Source organism: Oncorhynchus mykiss, chromosome 11 (assembly GCF_013265735.2).
Source record: "Oncorhynchus mykiss isolate Arlee chromosome 11, USDA_OmykA_1.1, whole genome shotgun sequence".
Lineage (NCBI taxonomy): Eukaryota > Metazoa > Chordata > Actinopteri > Salmoniformes > Salmonidae > Oncorhynchus > Oncorhynchus mykiss.
This window is the reverse complement of record NC_048575.1, coordinates 84,372,764-84,396,763: the sequence shown is the minus strand read 5'-3', so window position 1 is coordinate 84,396,763 and position 24,000 is coordinate 84,372,764. Positions and strand designations below refer to the sequence as shown.

General features: G+C 37.3%; 1 protein-coding gene across 4 annotated transcripts in view; it reads left to right on the top strand.

The window, feature by feature from the left end:
- Window positions 1-24,000, top strand: part of adamts3 (ADAM metallopeptidase with thrombospondin type 1 motif, 3) — a 190,860-nt gene that overhangs the window by 29,389 nt on the left and 137,471 nt on the right. For 3 of the 4 annotated variants that reach the window (XM_036936581.1, XM_036936583.1, XM_036936580.1), the window contains one exon: window positions 16,579-17,054. In XM_036936581.1, the coding sequence (XP_036792476.1) occupies window positions 16,579-17,054 (476 nt within the window). Of the gene's footprint in view, window positions 1-15,869; window positions 15,997-16,578; window positions 17,055-24,000 lie in introns of those variants that run through there. The other variant, XM_036936582.1, reaches the window with a different exon arrangement.

The following is a 24,000-nucleotide window of genomic DNA, read 5'->3' as shown; positions in this document are numbered from 1 at the left end:
GATGATAGTTGGAGCTGTATCGATAGATGATAGTTGGAGCTGTATTGTTAGATGATAGTTGGAGCTGTATTTTTAGATGATAGTTGGAGCTGTATTTGTGGATGATAGTTGGAGCTGTATTGATAGATGATAGTTGGAGCTGTACTGATAGATAATAGTTGAAGCTGTATAGATAGTTGATAGTTGGAGCCCTATTGTTAGATGATAGTTGGAGCTGTATTGTTAGATGATAGTTGGAGCTCTATTGATAGATGATAGTTGGAGCTGTATTGATAGATGATAGTTGGAGCTGTATTGATAGATGATAGTTGGAGCTGTATTGATAGATGATAGTTGGAGCTGTATTGATAGATTATATTTGGAGCTTTATTGTTAGATGATAGTTGGAGCTGTATTTTTAGATGATAGTTGGAGCTGTATTGAAAAATGATAGTTGGAGCTGTATTGATAAATGATAGTTGGAGCTGTATTGTTAGATGATAGTTGGAGCTGTATTTTTAGATGGTTGTTGGAGCTGTATTGATAGATGATAGTTGGAGCTGTATTGATAGAGGATAGTTGGAGCTGTATTGATAGATGATAGTTGGAGCTGTATTGTTAGATGATAGTTGGAGCTGTATTTTTAGATGATAGTTGGAGCTGTATTTTTAGATGATAGTTGGAGCTGTATTTTTAGATGATAGTTGGAGCTGTATTGAAAAATGATAGTTGTAGCTGTATTGTTAGATGATAGTTGGAGCTGTATTGATAAATGATAGTTGGAGCTGTATTGATAGATGATAGTTGGAGCTGTATTGTTAGATGATAGTTTGAGCTGTATTTTTAGATGATAGTTGGAGCTGTATTGAACATTTATAATTGGAGCTGTATTGATAGATGATAGTTGGAGCTGTATAAATAGATGCTAGTTGGAGCTGTATTGTTAGAAGATAGTTGGAGCTATATTTTTAGATTATAGTTGGAGCTGTATAGATAGTTGATAGGTTGATCTGTATTGTTAGATGATAGTTGGAGCTGTATTGATAGATGATATTTGGAGCTGTATTGATAGATGATAGTTGGAGCTGTATTGATAGATGATAGTTGGAGCTGTATTGTTAGATCATAGCTGGAGCTGTATTTTTAGATGATAGTTGGAGCTGTATTGATAGATGATAGTTGGAGCTGTATAGATAGATGCTAGTTAGAGCTGTATTGATAGATGATAGTCGGAGCTGTATTGTTAGATGATAGTTTGAGCTGTATTTTTAGATGATAGTTGGAGCTGTATTGAAAAATTATAATTGGAGCTGTATTGATAGACGATAGTTGGAGCTGTATAAATAGATTCTAGTTTGAGCTGTATTGTTAGAAGATAGTTGGAGCTATATTTTTAGATGATAGTTGGAGCTGTATAGACAGTTGATAGGTGGATCTGTATTGTTAGATGATTGTTGGAGCTGTATTGTTAGATGATAGTTGGAGCTGTATTGATAGATGATAGTTGGAGCTGTATTGTTAGATGATAGTTGGAGCTGTATTTTTAGATGATAGTTGGAGCTATATTGTTAGATGATAGTTGGAGCTGTATTGTTAGATGATAGTTGGAGCTGTATTGTTAGATGATAGTTGGAGCTGTATTTTTAGATGATAGTTGGAGCTATATTGTTAGATGATAGTTGGAGCTGTATTGTTAGATGATAGTTGGAGCTGTATTGATAGATGATAGTTGGAGCTGTATTGTTAGATGATAGTTGGAGCTGTATTTCTAGATGATAGTTGGAGCTGTATTGAAAAATGATAGTTGGAGCTGTATTGATAGATGATAGTTGGAGCTGTATTGTTAGATGATAGTTGGAGCTGTATTGATAGATGATAGTTGGAGCTGTATTGTTAGAAGATAGTTGGAGCTGTATTTTTTAGACGATAGTTGGAGCTGTATTTTTAGATGATAATTGGAGCTGTATAGATAGATGCTAGTTGGAGCTGTATTGTTAGATGATAGTTGAAGCTGTATTTTTAGATGATAGTTGGAGCTGTATTGTTAGATGATAGTTGGAGCTGTATTTTTAGATGATAGTTGGAGCTGTATTGATAGATGATAGTTAGAGCTGTATTTTTAGATGATAGTTGGAGCTGTATTGTTAGATGATAGTTGGAGCTGTATTTTTAGATGATAGTTGGAGCTGTATTGTTAGATGATAGTTAGAGCTGTATTTTTAGATGATAATTGGAGCTGTATTGTTAGATGATAGTTGGAGCTGTATTGATAGATGATAGTTGGAGCTGTATTGATAGATGATAGTTGGAGCTGTATTGATAGATGACAGTTGGAGCTGTATAGATAGTTGATAGTTGGAGCTATATTGTTAGATGATAGTTGGAGCTGTATTTTTAGATGATAGTTGGAGCTGTATTGATAGATGCTAATTGGAGCTGTATTTTTAGATGATAGTTGGAGCTGTATTGTTAGATGATAGTTGGAGCTGTATTTTTAGATGATAGTTGGAGCTGTATTGATAGATGATAGTTAGAGCTGTATTGTTAGATGATAGTTGGAGCTGTATTGTTAGATGATAGTTAGAGCTGTATTTTTAGATGATAGTTGGAGCTGTATTTTTAGATGATAGTTGGAGCTGTATTTTTAGATGATAGTTGGAGCTGTATTGATAGATGACAGTTGGAGCTGTATAGATAGTTTATAGTTAGAGCTGTATTGTTAGATGATAGTTGGAGCTATATTTTTAGATGATAGTTGGAGCTGTATTGGTAGTTCATAGTTGGAGCTGTATCGATAGATGATAGTTGGAGCTCTATTGATAGATGATAGTTGGAGCTGTATTGATAGATGATAGTTGGAGCTGTATTGTTAGATGATAGTTGGAGCTGTATTTTTAGATGATAGTTGGAGCTGTATTTGTGGATGATAGTTGGAGCTGTATTGATAGATGATAGTTGGAGCTGTATTGATAGATAATAGTTGAAGCTGTATAGATAGTTGATAGTTGGAGCCCTATTGTTAGATGATAGTTGGAGCTGTATTGTTAGATGATAGTTGGAGCTCTATTGATAGATGATAGTTGGAGCTGTATTGATAGATGATAGTTGGAGCTGTATTGATAGATGATAGTTGGAGCTGTATTGATAGATGATATTTGGAGCTGTATTGATAGATTATATTTGGAGCTTTATTGTTAGATGATAGTTGGAGCTGTATTTTTAGATGATAGTTGGAGCTGTATTGAAAAATGATAGTTGGAGCTGTATTGATAAATGATAGTTGGAGCTGTATTGTTAGATGATAGTTGGAGCTGTATTTTTAGATGATAGTTGGAGCTATATTGTTAGATGATAGTTGGAGCTGTATTGTTAGATGATAGTTGGAGCTGTATTGTTAGATGATAGTTGGAGCTGTATTTTTAGATGATAGTTGGAGCTATATTGTTAGATGATAGTTGGAGCTGTATTGTTAGATGATAGTTGGAGCTGTATTGATAGATGATAGTTGGAGCTGTATTGTTAGATGATAGTTGGAGCTGTATTTCTAGATGATAGTTGGAGCTGTATTGAAAAATGATAGTTGGAGCTGTATTGATAGATGATAGTTGGAGCTGTATTGTTAGATGATAGTTGAAGCTGTATTTGTAGACGATAGTTGGAGCTGTATTGATAGATGATAGTTGGAGCTGTATTGTTAGAAGATAGTTGGAGCTGTATTTTTTAGACGATAGTTGGAGCTGTATTTTTAGATGATAATTGGAGCTGTATAGATAGATGCTAGTTGGAGCTGTATTGTTAGATGATAGTTGAAGCTGTATTTTTAGATGATAGTTGGAGCTGTATTGTTAGATGATAGTTGGAGCTGTATTTTTAGATGATAGTTGGAGCTGTATTGATAGATGATAGTTAGAGCTGTATTTTTAGATGATAGTTGGAGCTGTATTGTTAGATGATAGTTGGAGCTGTATTTTTAGATGATAGTTGGAGCTGTATTGTTAGATGATAGTTAGAGCTGTATTTTTAGATGATAATTGGAGCTGTATTGTTAGATGATAGTTGGAGCTGTATTGATAGATGATAGTTGGAGCTGTATTGATAGATGATAGTTGGAGCTGTATTGATAGATGACAGTTGGAGCTGTATAGATAGTTGATAGTTGGAGCTATATTGTTAGATGATAGTTGGAGCTGTATTTTTAGATGATAGTTGGAGCTGTATTGATAGATGCTAATTGGAGCTGTATTTTTAGATGATAGTTGGAGCTGTATTGTTAGATGATAGTTGGAGCTGTATTTTTAGATGATAGTTGGAGCTGTATTGATAGATGATAGTTAGAGCTGTATTGTTAGATGATAGTTGGAGCTGTATTGTTAGATGATAGTTAGAGCTGTATTTTTAGATGATAGTTGGAGCTGTATTTTTAGATGATAGTTGGAGCTGTATTTTTAGATGATAGTTGGAGCTGTATTGATAGATGACAGTTGGAGCTGTATAGATAGTTTATAGTTAGAGCTGTATTGTTAGATGATAGTTGGAGCTATATTTTTAGATGATAGTTGGAGCTGTATTGGTAGTTCATAGTTGGAGCTGTATCGATAGATGATAGTTGGAGCTCTATTGATAGATGATAGTTGGAGCTGTATTGATAGATGATAGTTGGAGCTGTATTGTTAGATGATAGTTGGAGCTGTATTTTTAGATGATAGTTGGAGCTGTATTTGTGGATGATAGTTGGAGCTGTATTGATAGATGATAGTTGGAGCTGTATTGATAGATAATAGTTGAAGCTGTATAGATAGTTGATAGTTGGAGCCCTATTGTTAGATGATAGTTGGAGCTGTATTGTTAGATGATAGTTGGAGCTCTATTGATAGATGATAGTTGGAGCTGTATTGATAGATGATAGTTGGAGCTGTATTGATAGATGATAGTTGGAGCTGTATTGATAGATGATATTTGGAGCTGTATTGATAGATTATATTTGGAGCTTTATTGTTAGATGATAGTTGGAGCTGTATTTTTAGATGATAGTTGGAGCTGTATTGAAAAATGATAGTTGGAGCTGTATTGATAAATGATAGTTGGAGCTGTATTGTTAGATGATAGTTGGAGCTGTATTTTTAGATGGTTGTTGGAGCTGTATTGATAGATGATAGTTGGAGCTGTATTGATAGATGATAGTTGGAGCTGTATTGATAGATGATAGTTGGAGCTGTATTTTTAGATGATAGTTGGAGCTGTATTTTTAGATGATAGTTGGAGCTGTATTTTTAGATGATAGTTGGAGCTGTATTGAAAAATGATAGTTGTAGCTGTATTGTTAGATGACAGTTGGAGCTGTATTGATAGATGATAGTTGGAGCTGTATTGATAGATGATAGTTGGAGCTGTATTGAACATTTATAATTGGAGCTGTATTGATAGATGATAGTTGGAGCTGTATAAATAGATGCTAGTTGGAGCTGTATTGTTAGAAGATAGTTGGAGCTATATTTTTAGATTATAGTTGGAGCTGTATAGATAGTTGATAGGTTGATCTGTATTGTTAGATGATAGTTGGAGCTGTATTGATAGATGATATTTGGAGCTGTATTGATAGATGATAGTTGGAGCTGTATTGATAGATGATAGTTGGAGCTGTATTGTTAGATCATAGCTGGAGCTGTATTTTTAGATGATAGTTGGAGCTGTATTGATAGATGATAGTTGGAGCTGTATAGATAGATGCTAGTTAGAGCTGTATTGATAGATGATAGTCGGAGCTGTATTTTTAGATGATAGTTGGAGCTATATTGTTAGATGATAGTTGGAGCTGTATTGTTAGATGATAGTTGGAGCTGTATTGATAGATGATAGTTGGAGCTGTATTGAAAAATTATAATTGGAGCTGTATTGATAGACGATAGTTGGAGCTGTATAAATAGATGCTAGTTTGAGCTGTATTGTTAGATAGTTGGAGCTATATTTTTAGATGATAGTTGGAGCTGTATATACAGTTGATAGGTGGATCTGTATTGTTAGATGATAGTTGGAGCTGTATTGTTAGATGATAGTTGGAGCTGTATTGATAGATGATAGTTGGAGCTGTATTGTTAGATGATAGTTGGAGCTGTATTTTTAGATGATAGTTGGAGCTATATTGTTAGATGATAGTTGGAGCTGTATTGTTAGATGATAGTTGGAGCTGTATTGTTAGATGATAGTTGGAGCTGTATTTTTAGATGATAGTTGGAGCTATATTGTTAGATGATAGTTGGAGCTGTATTGTTAGATGATAGTTGGAGCTGTATTGTTAGATGATAGTTGGAGCTGTATTGATAGATGATAGTTGGAGCTGTATTGATAGATGATAGTTGGAGCTGTATTGATAGATGACAGTTGGAGCTGTATAGATAGTTGATAGTTGGAGCTATATTGTTAGATGATAGTTGGAGCTGTATTTTTAGATGATAGTTGGAGCTGTATTGATAGATGCTAATTGGAGCTGTATTTTTAGATGATAGTTGGAGCTGTACTGTTAGATGATAGTTGGAGCTGTATTTTTAGATGATAGTTGGAGCTGTATTGATAGATGATAGTTAGAGCTGTATTGTTAGATGATAGTTGGAGCTGTATTGTTAGATGATAGTTAGAGCTGTATTTTTAGATGATAGTTGGAGCTGTATTTTTAGATGATAGTTGGAGCTGTATTTTTAGATGATAGTTGGAGCTGTATTGATAGATGACAGTTGGAGCTGTATAGATAGTTTATAGTTAGAGCTGTATTGTTAGATGATAGTTGGAGCTATATTTTTAGATGATAGTTGGAGCTGTATTGGTAGTTCATAGTTGGAGCTGTATCGATAGATGATAGTTGGAGCTCTATTGATAGATGATAGTTGGAGCTGTATTGATAGATGATAGTTGGAGCTGTATTGTTAGATGATAGTTGGAGCTGTGTTTTTAGATGATAGTTGGAGCTGTATTTGTGGATGATAGTTGGAGCTGTATTGATAGATGATAGTTGGAACTGTATTGATAGATAATAGTTGAAGCTGTATAGATAGTTGATAGTTGGAGCCCTATTGTTAGATGATAGTTGGAGCTGTATTGTTAGATGATAGTTGGAGCTCTATTGATAGATGATAGTTGGAGCTGTATTGATAGATGATAGTTGGAGCTGTATTGATAGATGATAGTTGGAGCTGTATTGATAGATGATATTTGGAGCTGTGTTGATAGATTATATTTGGAGCTTTATTGTTAGATGATAGTTGGAGCTGTATTTTTAGATGATAGTTGGAACTGTATTGAAAAATGATAGTTGGAGCTGTATTGATAAATGATAGTTGGAGCTGTATTGTTAGATGATAGTTGGAGCTGTATTTTTAGATGGTTGTTGGAGCTGTATTGATAGATGATAGTTGGAGCTGTATTGATAGATGATAGTTGGAGCTGTATTGATAGATGATAGTTGGAGCTGTATTTTTAGATGATAGTTGGAGCTGTATTTTTAGATGATAGTTGGAGCTGTATTTTTAGATGATAGTTGGAGCTGTATTGAAAAATGATAGTTGTAGCTGTATTGTTAGATGACAGTTGGAGCTGTATTGATAGATGATAGTTGGAGCTGTATTGATAGATGATAGTTGGAGCTGTATTGAACATTTATAATTGGAGCTGTATTGATAGATGATAGTTGGAGCTGTATAAATAGATGCTAGTTGGAGCTGTATTGTTAGAAGATAGTTGGAGCTATATTTTTAGATTATAGTTGGAGCTGTATAGATAGTTGATAGGTTGATCTGTATTGTTAGATGATAGTTGGAGCTGTATTGATAGATGATATTTGGAGCTGTATTGATAGATGATAGTTGGAGCTGTATTGATAGATGATAGTTGGAGCTGTATTGTTAGATCATAGCTGGAGCTGTATTTTTAGATGATAGTTGGAGCTGTATTGATAGATGATAGTTGGAGCTGTATAGATAGATGCTAGTTAGAGCTGTATTGATAGATGATAGTCGGAGCTGTATTTTTAGATGATAGTTGGAGCTATATTGTTAGATGATAGTTGGAGCTGTATTGTTAGATGATAGTTGGAGCTGTATTGATAGATGATAGTTGGAGCTGTATTGAAAAATTATAATTGGAGCTGTATTGATAGACGATAGTTGGAGCTGTATAAATAGATGCTAGTTTGAGCTGTATTGTTAGAAGATAGTTGGAGCTATATTTTTAGATGATAGTTGGAGCTGTATAGACAGTTGATAGGTGGATCTGTATTGTTAGATGATAGTTGGAGCTGTATTGTTAGATGATAGTTGGAGCTGTATTGATAGATGATAGTTGGAGCTGTATTGTTAGATGATAGTTGGAGCTGTATTTTTAGATGATAGTTGGAGCTATATTGTTAGATGATAGTTGGAGCTGTATTGTTAGATGATAGTTGGAGCTGTATTGTTAGATGATAGTTGGAGCTGTATTTTTAGATGATAGTTGGAGCTATATTGTTAGATGATAGTTGGAGCTGTATTGTTAGATGATAGTTGGAGCTGTATTGATAGATGATAGTTGGAGCTGTATTGTTAGATGATAGTTGGAGCTGTATTTCTAGATGATAGTTGGAGCTGTATTGAAAAATGATAGTTGGAGCTGTATTGATAGATGATAGTTGGAGCTGTATTGTTAGATGATAGTTGAAGCTGTATTTGTAGACGATAGTTGGAGCTGTATTGATAGATGATAGTTGGAGCTGTATTTTTAGATGATAATTGGAGCTGTATAGATAGATGCTAGTTGGAGCTGTATTGTTAGATGATAGTTGAAGCTGTATTTTTAGATGATAGTTGGAGCTGTATTGTTAGATGATAGTTGGAGCTGTATTTTTAGATGATAGTTGGAGCTGTATTGATAGATGCTAATTGGAGCTGTATTTTTAGATGATAGTTGGAGCTGTGTTGTTAGATGATAGTTGGAGCTGTATTTTTAGATGATAGTTGGAGCTGTATTGATAGATGATAGTTAGAGCTGTATTGTTAGATGATAGTTAGAGCTGTATTTTTAGATGATAGTTGGAGCTGTATTTTTAGATGATAGTTGGAGCTGTATTGAAAAATGATAGTTGTAGCTGTATTGTTAGATGATAGTTGGAGCTGTATTGATAGATGATAGTTGGAGCTGTATTGATAGATGATAGTTGGAGCTGTATTGAACATTTATAATTGGAGCTGTATTGATAGATGATAGTTGGAGCTGTATTGTTAGATGATAGTTGAAGCTGTATTTGTAGACGATAGTTGGAGCTGTATTGATAGATGATAGTTGGAGCTGTATTGTTAGAAGATAGTTGGAGCTGTATTTTTTAGACGATAGTTGGAGCTGTATTTTTAGATGATAATTGGAGCTGTATAGATAGATGCTAGTTGGAGCTGTATTGTTAGATGATAGTTGAAGCTGTATTTTTAGATGATAGTTGGAGCTGTATTGTTAGATGATAGTTGGAGCTGTATTTTTAGATGATAGTTGGAGCTGTATTTTTAGATGATAGTTGGAGCTGTATTTTTAGATGATAGTTGGAGCTGTATTGAAAAATGATAGTTGTAGCTGTATTGTTAGATGATAGTTGGAGCTGTATTGATAGATGATAGTTGGAGCTGTATTGATAGATGATATTTGGAGCTGTATTGATAGATGATAGTTGGAGCTGTATTGATAGATGATAGTTGGAGCTGTATTGTTAGATCATAGCTGGAGCTGTATTTTTAGATGATAGTTGGAGCTGTATTGATAGATGATAGTTGGAGCTGTATAGATAGATGCTAGTTAGAGCTGTATTGATAGATGATAGTCGGAGCTGTATTTTTAGATGATAGTTGGAGCTATATTGTTAGATGATAGTTGGAGCTGTATTGTTAGATGATAGTTGGAGCTGTATTGATAGATGATAGTTGGAGCTGTATTGAAAAATTATAATTGGAGCTGTATTGATAGACGATAGTTGGAGCTGTATAAATAGATGCTAGTTTGAGCTGTATTGTTAGAAGATAGTTGGAGCTATATTTTTAGATGATAGTTGGAGCTGTATAGACAGTTGATAGGTGGATCTGTATTGTTAGATGATAGTTGGAGCTGTATTGTTAGATGATAGTTGGAGCTGTATTGATAGATGATAGTTGGAGCTGTATTGTTAGATGATAGTTGGAGCTGTATTTTTAGATGATAGTTGGAGCTATATTGTTAGATGATAGTTGGAGCTGTATTGTTAGATGATAGTTGGAGCTGTATTGTTAGATGATAGTTGGAGCTGTATTTTTAGATGATAGTTGGAGCTATATTGTTAGATGATAGTTGGAGCTGTATTGTTAGATGATAGTTGGAGCTGTATTGATAGATGATAGTTGGAGCTGTATTGTTAGATGATAGTTGGAGCTGTATTTCTAGATGATAGTTGGAGCTGTATTGAAAAATGATAGTTGGAGCTGTATTGATAGATGATAGTTGGAGCTGTATTGTTAGATGATAGTTGAAGCTGTATTTGTAGACGATAGTTGGAGCTGTATTGATAGATGATAGTTGGAGCTGTATTGTTAGAAGATAGTTGGAGCTGTATTTTTTAGACGATAGTTGGAGCTGTATTTTTAGATGATAATTGGAGCTGTATAGATAGATGCTAGTTGGAGCTGTATTGTTAGATGATAGTTGAAGCTGTATTTTTAGATGATAGTTGGAGCTGTATTGTTAGATGATAGTTGGAGCTGTATTTTTAGATGATAGTTGGAGCTGTATTGATAGATGATAGTTAGAGCTGTATTGTTAGATGATAGTTAGAGCTGTATTTTTAGATGATAATTGGAGCTGTATTGTTAGATGATAGTTGGAGCTGTATTGATAGATGATAGTTGGAGCTGTATTGATAGATGATAGTTGGAGCTGTATTGATAGATGACAGTTGGAGCTGTATAGATAGTTGATAGTTGGAGCTATATTATTAGATGATAGTTGGAGCTGTATTTTTAGATGATAGTTGGAGCTGTATTGATAGATGCTAATTGGAGCTGTATTTTTAGATGATAGTTGGAGCTGTGTTGTTAGATGATAGTTGGAGCTGTATTTTTAGATGATAGTTGGAGCTGTATTGATAGATGATAGTTAGAGCTGTATTGTTAGATGATAGTTAGAGCTGTATTTTTAGATGATAGTTGGAGCTGTATTTTTAGATGATAGTTGGAGCTGTATTGAAAAATGATAGTTGGAGCTGTATTGATAGATGATAGTTGGAGCTGTATTGTTAGATGATAGTTGGAGCTGTATTTTTAGATGATAGTTGGAGCTGTATTGAAAAATGATTGTTGGAGCTGTATTGAAAAATGATAGTTGGAGCTGTATTGTTAGATGATAGTTGGAGCTGTATTGATAGATGATAGTTGGAGCTGTATTGATAGATGATAGTCGTAGCTCTATTTTTAGATTTCAGTGCAGCCTTTAATGTCATTGATATAAATTGTTATTGAACAAACTCACTTGTTATGGCTTTACATTGCCTGTCATCAAATCAAATCACATTTCATTTGTCACATGCTTCGTGAACAACAGGTGTAGACTCACAGTGAAATAATTACTTACAGGCCCTTCCCAGCAATGCAGAGAGAAAAATAGAAACATAGTAACAGGAGGAATAAAACCACAATGAGTAAGGATAACTTGGTTATATACACGGGGTACCCAGTCCATGTAGAGGGGTACGAGGTAGTTGGGGTAGATAAGTCCATATAGATAGGGATAAAGTGACTGGGCAACAGGATAGATAATAAACAGTAGCAGCAGTGTATGTGAGTCAAAAGAGTTTGTGCAAAAAGGGTCACATTTTCAGCATCCTGAGGGGGAAGAGGATTTGTCATGCCTTCTTCATGACTGTGTTGGTGTGTGTGTGAACCATGTTAATTTCTTAGTGATGTGGACATCGAGGAACTTGAAGCTCTCGACTCACTCCACTAGAGCCCCGTCGATGTGAATGGGGGCGTGCTTGGCCCTCCGTTTCCTGTAGTCCACGATCAGCTCCTTTGTATTGCTGACATTGAGGGAGTGGTTGTTGTCCTGGAACCACACAGCCAGGTCTCTGACCTCCTCCCTATAGGCTGTCTCAACCCTGTCAGTGATCAGGCTGTTGTGACCACTGTTGGACCACTGTTTGCCGAGGTCCTCGGCAAACTTAATGATGGTGTTGGAGTCATACACTCGTGGGTGAACAGGGAGTGCAGGAGAGGACTAAGAGTTTAGTTGACTTTACTTCATATGTTCAGAAAAGCAATGATGGTAATATATTGATTAATATAGTGTTGTTGTTATTCCAGACCAGATGTGTAGCCGCCAGAAACAGTATTGCCATGACATAGACTGACAAGATGAATCCAGATGAAAGCTATGATCCCTTATTGATGTAATTTGTTAAATCCACTTTAATCAGTGTAGATCAGTGGTTCCCAAACTTTTTATAGTCCCGTACCCCGTCAAACATTCAACCTCCAGCTGCGCACCCCCTGTAGCACCAAGGTCAGCGCACTCTCAAATGTATTTTGCCATTATTGTAAGCCTGCCACACACACTATATGATACTGTCGTGTCTTTACTATCATTAAACTGAAGACTTCGTTTTTATCAAAGATTCTCTGTAAACTGAATAATCATGTAACTGTAATTAACTAGGAAGTTGGGGCACCAGGGAAAGTATTCAGATTACAAAGTTATAATTTCCTAATATAACCTTTCAGATTTTTTCATATGTGATCAATAGTCTTCTGATTAATGATTTATTTATTTGACCATAGTCTCATTCCAAAAGTCGTAAATTGTTGGTTATCTGCACAAATCCAGTCTTCACTATGAGTCATACATCAATTGTCTTAAATTATTTATTTATTACTAACTAAGTAATTCACAGAAATGCATAAACAAACAGTAAATATGGTTACATGAAATGATAGAATGTGCCCTAGTGGGCTGAACCGGCATGGCGGCTTGTTAGACAAAGGGGCAATGGGGGGTCGACTGAGAAGTCACTACAGAGTTAATTATTACAATTAAAATGCTAATCCCTTACACATGAACGCTCACTCATTCGGGAACAATTGCAATAAATATATATATTTACGCTCAGTGTGTCATCTTGATCGTCGGTGAAAAGTATTTATTTTGTAGAATTGTCTGTCTCCCTCCCTCTCTCTTTCTGTCTTGGTTAGAGGGGATAGTTCAAAGTGACATTCGTTATAGAATGGGTGTTTCTGCGGTTGTCGTTCTTCGCGTTCAAAGATGCCAAATTCCTAGCTGCAGACTAGTAATTAGTATCAAAGACTTGTTCTCATTCTGTCGGTATCGATAGTCTAAGAGTTTAACGACGTCGTATGGTTAAAAGATTCAGCAATGGTCTACACCTTTAGCCCTCTCGAAATTGAGGTAAGCTTGGTCTGGTGATAATTTCTCAAAGTTGGGTTTTATTCAGAATGGCAGAAAAGGGTCTGTCCCAGGATGTCTGACCCTAACTGGGCTCAGGGGCAGTCCTCTGATTTAGTTCAAATCAAAAGGGAATTGTATTTTTCTTCATTAAACAGTCCACAATCATATTACACAATTATACAAACAGTATCGTCCTCACTCATTCATCTTATACAACAATTAGATGTAAACCTCATATCTGAGGCTATTATATAAACAGAGTTATGGTAATGTGGCCACACCATCTCTCTTGAGCTTCCCAAGTTGTAACAAACGGACCAGTTCGTAGCTGGATTCTTCACCGATCTTTTAAACTTTTTCTGGAACATGAAATTTGTTCGTACCTCAAGTTCTGTGAGGTGGAAGGATTTCCTTTGTCCTCTGAAAGTTTACCCTATCTCTAATGTGTGTGGCCATGTGTTGCCATGAGGCAGGGTCTTCTGAGGAATTTACGACCTCTGACCACAGCAGTCTGGTTGTAGAAGCAGAGAGCGGGGGATGGTGCTCGCTGTACTCAAAGAGGGTAACGTCATGACAATACATTTATTAAACATTAGAATGAGTGTGAATTTGTGTCACAACCCGGCTAATGGGAAGTGACAAAGCTCTTATAGGACCAGGGCACAAATAATAATAATCAATCATTTTGCTCTTTCTTTAACCGTCTTACATATAAAACCTTATTTATTCATAGAAAATTGTGAATAACTCGCCACAGGTCAATGAGAAGGGTGTGCTTGAAAGGATGCTCATAACTCTGCAGTGTTCGGTTGTATTGGAGAGAGTCTGTCTTAAATCATTTTCCACTCACAGTCTGTGTCTGTATTTAGTTTCCATGCTAGTGATGGCCGAGAATACACTCTCACATAGGTACGTGGTTGCAAAGGGAATCTGTGTCTTAACAGTGCGATTTGCCAAGGCAGGATACTCTGAGCGCAGCCCAATCCAGAAATCTGGCAGTGGCTTCTGATTAAATTCAATTTTCACAGAATCGCTTGTTGCAATTTCAATGAGTGGACTGGAGGCAGGGCATGAAAGGGATAACGAATCCAGTTGTTTGTGTCCGTAAGCTTGAGTTCATTTGCACACAAAAAAAATCATACAATGATGGAAAGACCTGTGTGTTGTCCTTGTTAATGCAAACAGTAAAGCGCTCCAACTTCTTAGTCATAGCCTTAATTTTGTCTTAAATCATTGAATATAGTTGCGGAGAGTCCCTGTAATCCTAGATTCAGATCATTCAGGCGAGAAAAAACATCACCCAGATAGGCCAGTCGTGTGAGAAACTCATCAACATGCAAGCAGTCAGACACGTGAAAATTATGGTCAGTAAAGAAAACTTTAAGCTCGTCTCTCAATTTAAAAAAACGTGTCAATACTTTGCCCCTTGATAACCAGCGCACTTCTGTATGTTGTAAAAGCGTTACATGGTCGCTGTCCATATCATTGTAAAATGCAGAAAATACACAAGAGTTCAGGGGCCTTGCTTTAACAAAGTTAACCATTTTCACTATAGTGTCCAAAACGTCTTTCAAGCTGTCAGGCATTCCCTTGTCAGCAAGGGAGACATAGTGGATGCTGCAGTGTACCCAAGTGGCGTTGGGAGCAACCGCTTGCATGCCCGTTACCACTCCACTAGGTCTCCCTGTTATGGCTTTTGCGCCGTCAGTACAGATATCAACATGAGCAGCAGTTAAGTTTGGCTACAGCGGGACCGTTAGTGGAATTCCAGCGAGGGACGCTGTTACGAATCCCTTTTTGCCCGGCAGTCTAGGGGGGGATGGCAACGAGACACGTAACATAACTCATGCAAAGTACAATAGTGAAAAAGTAACAGTGAGAACGAAAAACCACAGACAACTAAATTACCGTCAAACACTCATGGTTTATTTTTAAACACACAGTAAAGGGGGGCAGGAAAAGGGGCTGAGCTGGACCCAAGGAAAGAAACAAATATCCAAAAACACCCCTAAGCTAGACTAGCCTACTTCAATACAGCTAACTAACTAACCAAAATTACAGCGGGTGGTCCACCCAGTTCTAACTAGTGTTCTTAGACAAAGTATTCCTACGGGTAATGTTTGCCCAAGGGTGACTTGACTTGGTACCCCCTTTTCCCACCAACAAACAAACAGTCATGAAGCACAACAATACAATACTCACATAATAACAGACAAAGTGAAATGTAGTTGCAAAAACCAAAAGAGAGATCTCTGCATACAAATAGAGTTGGAGAGATAGACACAGAGAGATGGAAACAGAGAGATCGAGCTCCAGAGAAAACAACTGAATCGGTTTTTAGGGAAAGGGAAAGGATGTGATTGGGTAAGAGAAAAGGAGCAGGTGTCTTCTGATTAGCGACTGATTGGGGAATGATGATTGCCACCTGTGAGGGGAGGAAGGAGAGAAAATAAATACACAGGATACTTGTATCGTGATTGGATGTTAATTATTTGACTGGGCTACCTGTATTTGACATTGTGTTGTTATTTCTCTGAACAACAGATGGTTTCATGTTATTTTTGGCAGTGAAACGAGGTGACTCAGGTGAGAAAAAAACCTCCCTCAAATGTATAGCCCTGTTGGAAAATTCAAATGGACTGTTTGAAAATGTGAATCACATTTTTATTTGGCGTACCCCTGACGACATTGCCCCAGTTTGGGAATACCTGGTGTAGATGAAGGGGAAGAGACTGATTGTTTGAGACATTTGAGACATGGATTTTTGTGCCATTCAGAGGATGAATGGGCAAGACAAAAGATTTAAGTGCCTTTGAACGGGGTATGGTAGTAGTTGCCAGGCACACTAGTTTGTGTCAAGAAGTGCAACTCTGCTGGGTATTTCACGCTCAACAGTTTCCCGTATGTATCAAGAATGGTCCACCATACAAAGGACATCCAGCCAACTTGACACAATTTTGGGAAGCGTTGAAGTCAACATGGGCCAGCATCCCTATGGAATGCTTTGGACACCTTGTAGAGTCCACGCCCCAAAGGATTGAGGCTGTTCTGAGGGTGAAAGGGGAGGGGGTGCAACTCAATATTAGGAAGGTGTTCCTAATGTTTGGTATACTCAGTGTATATTGATTATAAAATATTGATTATTAATGTTGTTGTTGTTTATTCCAGACCAGCTGCGTAGCCGCCTGAGAGAGTATGGCCTCATCACCCCCATCAGCACCGACTCCCATGGTCACTTCCTGTCCCACCTGCTCTCTGCCAATCACAAACAGCGAGTGAAGAGGGAGGTTGGGGCAGAGGGCTCGGAACAGGCCAGTGATAGGCTGTTCTTCAACATCACGGTATTCGGCAGGGAGTTCCACCTGAGGCTCCGTCCCAACGACCGCCTGGTGTCTCCTGGGGCCATGGTGGAGTGGCACGACCAGGTTCCTGAACCAGGCAACGCCAGCAGCAGTAGTACAATCACTAGTAATAGTGGTAGCAGAGGTACTATCCGTGTTGGTGGAGAGAATGGGAGTGAGTCGACCAGCGGTGGAACAGAGAGGATTCTCAGGAGGAGGTTGCTGAAAACAGACTGCACCTTTATCGGTGACATCACTGACGTAAAGGGAGCCTCCGTCGCCATTAACAACTGTGATGGACTGGTAAATTCTCGTCAGCCTTTAATGCAAACACACACACACACTGCCCCCTCGACACTCTCAACGCTTTAGAGATGATTGGTGACCTAATCATGTGGTGGTCAATGGTTTTAGATGGTTGGAATTCTGCTGTCTGCTCTATGGCTCTGGTCTATAGCTGAGGGGTTAGTCTTGGTGGTTTACAGCACATTCTGCTCCAGATATTCCTCATTCTGACAGCTGGAAGAGGCTTTGTCCTGATGTTTGTCATGGATGAGTGGTCCTCCATTACTCTCTGCTAACTTGACGTCCATCTTTCCACACGTAAACTACAGTGCCTTAGGAAAGTATTGACCCCTTGACTTTTTCCAATTTTTAAAAAACATTTTCCTCATAAATCTACACACAACACCCCATAATGACAATGCAAAAACAGGTTTTTAGAAATGTTTGCTAATTTATTACAAATAAAAAACAGAAATACCATATTTACATAATTATTTCGACCCATTGCTATAAGATTCGAAATTGAGCTCAGGTGAATCCTTGAGATGTTTCTACAACTTGATTAGAGTCCACCTGTGGTAAGTTCAATTGATTGGACATGATTTGGAAAGGCACACGCCTGTCTATATAAGTTCCCACAGTTGGCAGTGCATGTCAGAGCAAAAACCAAGCCATGAGGTCGAAGGAATTGTGCCATAAAGCTCAGAGATTTGATTTTGTATAGGCACAGATCTGGGGGACGGTACCAAAACATTTCTGCAGCGTTGAACTTCCTCAAGAAGCGTTGCAAAATACGTTTAGAAATCCATGTTATTCAATTATTGCACAGAAATAGAACTCCTTTCTATTTCTGACGCAGATCGCGCTGCAAGTCCTGCCTCTCCCATCTCCTCATTGGTTTATAGAAGCAGGTACCCACGTACCATCTGATTGTCAGTAGTTATTACTAATCTCCATGTCAGTAGTTATTACTCATCTCCATGTCAGTAGTCTGTTAGTAGTTATTACTCGTCCCCATGTCAGTTATTACTCATCTCCATGTCAGTAGTCTGTTAGTAGTTATTACTCATCTCCATGTCAGTAGTCTGTTAGTAGTTATTACTCATCTCCATGTCAGTCGTTATTTCTCATCTCCATGACAGTAGTCTGTTGGTAGTTATTTCTCATCTCCATTTCAGTAGTTATTACTCATCTCCATGACAGTAGTATGTTAGTAGTTATTTCTCATCTCCATGTCAGTAGTTATTACTCATCTCCATGACAGTAGTCTGTTGGTAGTTATTTCTCATCTCCATGTCAGTAGTTATTACTCATCTCCATGTCAGTCTGTTAGTAGGTATTTCTCATCTCCATGTCAGTAGTATGTTAGTAGTTATTACTCATCTCCATGTCGGTAGTCTGTTAGTAGTTATTACTCATCTCCATGTCAGTAGTTATTTCTCATCTCCATGTCAGTAGTCTGTTAGTGGTTATTAGTCATCTCCACGTTAGTAGTTAGTAGATATTACTCATCTCCACGTTAGTAGTTAGTAGTTATTACTCATCTCCATGTCAGTAGTCTGTTAGTAGTTATTTCTCATCTCCATGTCAGTAGTATGTTAGTAGTTATTACTCATCTCCATGACAGTAGTCTGTTAGTAGTTATTTCTCATCTCCATGTCAGTAGTTATTACTCATCTCCATGTCAGTAGTCTGTTAGTAGTTATTACTCATCTCCATGTCAGTAGTTATTACTCATCTCCATGTCAGTCTGTTAGTAGTTATTTCTCATCTCCATGTCAGTAGTCTGTTAGTAGTTATTATTCATCTCCATGTCAGTAGTCTGTTAGTAGTTATTACTCATCTTCATGCCAGTAGTTATTACTCATCTCCATGTCAGTAGTCTGTTAGTAGTTATTACTCATCTACATGTCAGTAGTCTGTCAGCAGTTATTACTCATATCCATGTCAGTAGTCTGTCAGTAGTTATTTCTCATCTCAATGTCAGTAGTTATTACTCATCTCCATGTCAGTAGTTATTACTCATCTCCATGTCAGTAGTCTCTTGGTAGTTATTTCTCATCTCCATGACAGTAGTTATTTCTCATCCCCATGTCAGTAGTCTGTTAGTAGTTATTACTCATCCCCATGTCAGTAGTTATTACTCATCTCCATGTCAGTACTCTGTTAGTAGTTATTACTCATCTTCATGTCAGTTGTTATTACTCATCTCCATGTCAGTAGTCTGTTAGTAGTTATTACTCATCTCCATGTCAGTAGTCTGTTAGTAGTTATTACTCATCCCCATGTCAGTAGTTATTACTCATCTCCATGTCAGTACTCTGTTAGTAGTTATTACTCATCTTCATGTCAGTTGTTATTACTCATCTCCATGTCAGTAGTCTGTTAGTAGTTATTACTCATCCCCATGTCAGTAGTTATTACTCATCTCCATGTCAGTACTCTGTTAGTAGTTATTACTCATCTTCATGTCAGTTGTTATTACTCATCTCCATGTCAGTAGTCTGTTAGTAGTTATTACTCATCTCCATGTCAGTAGTCTGTTAGTAGTTATTACTCATCCCCATGTCAGTAGTTATTACTCATCTCCATGTCAGTACTCTGTTAGTAGTTATTACTCATCTTCATGCCAGTAGTTATTACTCATCTCCATGTCAGTAGTCTGTTAGTAGTTATTTCTCATCTCCATGACAGTAGTCTGTTAGTAGTTATTATTCATCTCCATGTCAGTAGTCTGTTAGTAGTTATTACTCATCTCCAGGTTAGTAGTTAGTAGTTATTACTCATCTCCATGTCAGTAGTCTGTTAGTAGTTATTACTCATCTACATGTCAGTAGTCTGTCAGCAGTTATTACTCATATCCATGTCAGTAGTCTGTCAGTAGTTATTTCTCATCTCAATGTCAGTAGTTATTACTCATCTCCATGTCAGTAGTTATTACTCATCTCCATGTCAGTAGTCTGTTGGTAGTTATTTCTCATCTCCATGACAGTAGTTATTTCTCATCTCTATGTCAGTAGTCTGTTAGTAGTTATTACTCATCTTCACATTAGTAGTTAGTAGTTATTACTCATCTCCATGTCAGTAGTCTGTTAGTAGTTATTACTCATCTTCACATTAGTAGTTAGTAGTTATTACTCATCTGCATGTCAGTAGTCTGTTAGTAGTTATTAGTCATCTCCATGTCAGTAGTCTGTTAGTAGTTATTACTCATCTCCATGTCAGTAGTCTGTTAGTAGTTATTACTCATCTTCACATTAGTAGTTAGTAGTTATTACTCATCTCCATGTCAGTAGTCTGTTAGTAGTTATTACTCATCTCCATGTCAGTAGTCTGTTAGTAGTTATTTCTCATCTCCATGTCAGTAGTTATTTCTCATCTCCATGTCAGTAGTTATTACTCATCTCCATGTCAGTAGTTATTACTCATCTCCATGTCAGTAGTTATTACTCATCTCCATGTCAGTAGTTATTACTCATCTCCATGTCAGTAGTTATTACTCATCTCCATGTCAGTAGTTATTACTCATCTCCATGTCAGTAGTTAGTTATTACTCATCCCCATGTCAGTAGTCTGTTAGTAGTTATTACTCATCTTCACGTTAGTAGTTAGTAGTTATTTCTCATCTCCACGTTAGTAGTTAGTAGTTATTACTCATCTCCATGTCAGTAGTTATTACTCATCTCCATGTCAGTAGTCTGTTGGTAGTTATTTCTCTTCTCCATGTTAGTCTGTTAGTAGTTGTTAGTCATCTCCATGTCAGTAGTCTGTTAGTAGTTATTTCTCATCTCCATGTCAGTAGTTATTTCTCATCTCCATGTCAGTAGTTATTACTCATCTCCATGTCAGTAGTCTGTTGGTAGTTATTTCTCATCTCCATGTCAGTAGTTAGTAGTTACTACTCATCCCCATGTCAGTAGTTATTTCTCATCTCCATGTCAGTAGTTTTTTCTCATCTCCACGTTAGTAGTTAGTAGTTATTACTCATCCGAATGTCAGTCTGTTAGTAGTTATTAGTCATCTCCATGTCAGTAGTCTGTTTGTAGTTATTACTCATCTCCATGTCAGTAGTCTGTTAGTAGTTATTACTCATCCCCATGTCAGTAGTTATTTCTCATCTCCATGTCAGTAGTTTTTTCTCATCTCCACGTTAGTAGTTAGTAGTTATTACTCATCCGAATGTCAGTCTGTTAGTAGTTATTAGTCATCTCCATGTCAGTAGTCTGTTAGTAGTTATTACTAATCTCCATGTCAGTAGTCTGTTAGTAGGTATTTCTCATGTCCATGTCAGTAGTTATTTCTCATCTCCATGTCAGTAGTTATTTCTCGTCTCCATGTCAGTAGTTATTACTCGTCTCCATGTCAGTAGTTATTACTCATCTCCATGTCAGTAGTTATTACTCATCTCCATGTCAGTAGTTATTACTCGTCTCCATGTCAGTAGTTATTACTCGTCTCCATGTCAGTAGTTATTACTCATCTCCATGTCAGTAGTTATTACTCATCTCCATGTCAGTAGTTATTACTCATCTCCATGTCAGTAGTCTGTTGGTAGTTATTTCTCATCTCCATGTCAGTAGTTAGTAGTTATTACTCATCCCCATGTCAGCAGTTATTTCTCATCTCCACGTTAGTAGTTAGTAGTTATTACTCATCCGCATGTCAGTCAGTTAGTAGTTATTAGTCATCTCCATGTCAGTAGTCTGTTTGTAGTTATTTCTCATCTCCATGTCAGTAGTTAGTAGTTATTTCTCATCTCCATGTCAGTAGTTTTTTCTCATCTCCACGTTAGTAGTTAGTAGTTATTACTCATCCGCATGTCAGTAGTTATTACTCATCTCCATGTCAGTAGTCTGTTTGTAGTTATTACTCATCTCCATGTCAGTAGTTATTTCTCATCTCCATGTCAGTAGTTATTTCTCATCTCCATGTCAGTAGTCTGTTAGTAGTTATTTCTCATCTCCATGTCAGTAGTTATTACGCATCTCCATGTCAGTAGTCTGTTAGTAGTTATTACTCATCTTCACGTTAGTAGTTAGTAGTTATTTCTCATCTCCATGTCAGTAGTTTTTTCTCATCTCCACGTTAGTAGTTAGTAGTTATTACTCATCCGCATGTCAGTAGTTATTACTCACCTCCATGTCAGTAGTTATTACTCATCTCCGTGTCAGTAGTTATTTCTCATCTCCATTTCCGTAGTTATTTCTCATCTCCATGTCAGTAGTTATTACTCATCTCCATGTCAGTAGTCTGTTGGTAGTTATTTCTCATCTCCATGTCAGTAGTCTGTTGGTAGTTATTTCTCATCTCCATGTCAGTAGTCTGTTGGTAGTTATTTCTCATCTCCATGTCAGTAGTTAATAGTTATTACTCATCTCCATGTCAGTAGTCTGTTAGTAGTTATTACTCATCCCCATGTCAGTAGTTATTTCTCATCTCCATGTCAGTAGTTATTACTCATCTCCATGTCATTAGTCTGTTAGTAGTTATTACTCATCTCCATGTCAGTAGTCTGTTAGTAGTTATTACTCATCTCCATGTTGGTAGTTATTTCTCATCTCCATATCAGTAGTTAGTAGTTATTTCTCATCTCCATGTCAGTAGTTAGTAGTTATTACTCATCTCCATGTCAGTAGTTATTACTCATCTCCATGTTAGTCGTTATTACTCATCTCCATGTCAGTAGTCTGTTAGTAGTTATTTCTCATCTCCACGTTAGTAGTTCGTAGTTATTACTCATCTCCACCTTAGTAGTTAGTAGTTATTACTCATCTCCACGTTAGTAGTTATTTCTCATCTCCATGTCAGTAGTCTGTTAGTAGTTATTACTCATCTCCATGTCAGTAGTCTGTTAGCAGTTATTACTCATATCCATGTCAGTAGTCTGTTAGTAGTTATTACTCATCTCCATTTTGGTAGTTATTTCTCATCTCCATATCAGTAGTTAGTAGTTATTACTCATCTCCATGAGAGTAGTCTGTTAGTAGTTATTACTCATCTCCACGTTAGTAGTTATTATTCATCTCCATGTCAGTAGTTATTACTCATCTCCGTGTCAGTAGTTATTACTCATCTCCGTGTCAGTAGTCTGTTAGTAGTTATTACTCATCTCCATGTTAGTAGTTATTACTCATCTCCATGTCAGTAGTCTGTCAGTAGTTATTACTCATCTCAGTGTCAGTAGTTAGTAGTTATTGCTCATCTACCACTGACATCCTGCCTACTTCTATCTACAGAGAACTGTAGTTCTACTACCTATTGACTCCTACGGACCTCCTGCCTACTTCTACTACCTACTGACTCCTGCCTTCTACTGACTCCTGCCTACTACTACTGCCTACTACTACTGCCTCCTGACTCCTGCCTACTAATACTGCCTCCTGATTCCTGCCTACTACTACTTCCTACTACTACTACTGCATACTACTACTGCCTCCTGACTCCTGCCTACTAATACTGCCTCCTGACTCCTGCCTACTACTACTTCCTACTACTACTACTGTCTACTACTACTGCCTCCTGACTCCTGCCTACTAATACTGCCTCCTGACTCCTGCCTACTACTACTTCCTACTACTACTACTGCCTACTAATACTGCCTCCTGACTCCTGCCTACTACTACTTCCTACTACTACTACTGCCTACTACTGCTGCCTCCTGACTCCTGCCTACTACTACTTCCTACTACTACTACTGCATACTACTACTACTACCTACTGACTCCTGCCTACTACTACTGCCTCCTGACTCCTGCCTACTACTACTGCCTCCTGACTCCTGCCTACTACTACTGCCTCCTGACTCCTGCCTACTACTACTGCCTCCTGACTCCTGCCTACTAATACTGCCTCCTGACTCCTGCCTACTACTACTTCCTACTACTACTACTGCCTACTAATACTGCCTCCTGACTCCTGCCTACTACTACTTCCTACTACTACTACTGCCTACTACTACTGCCTC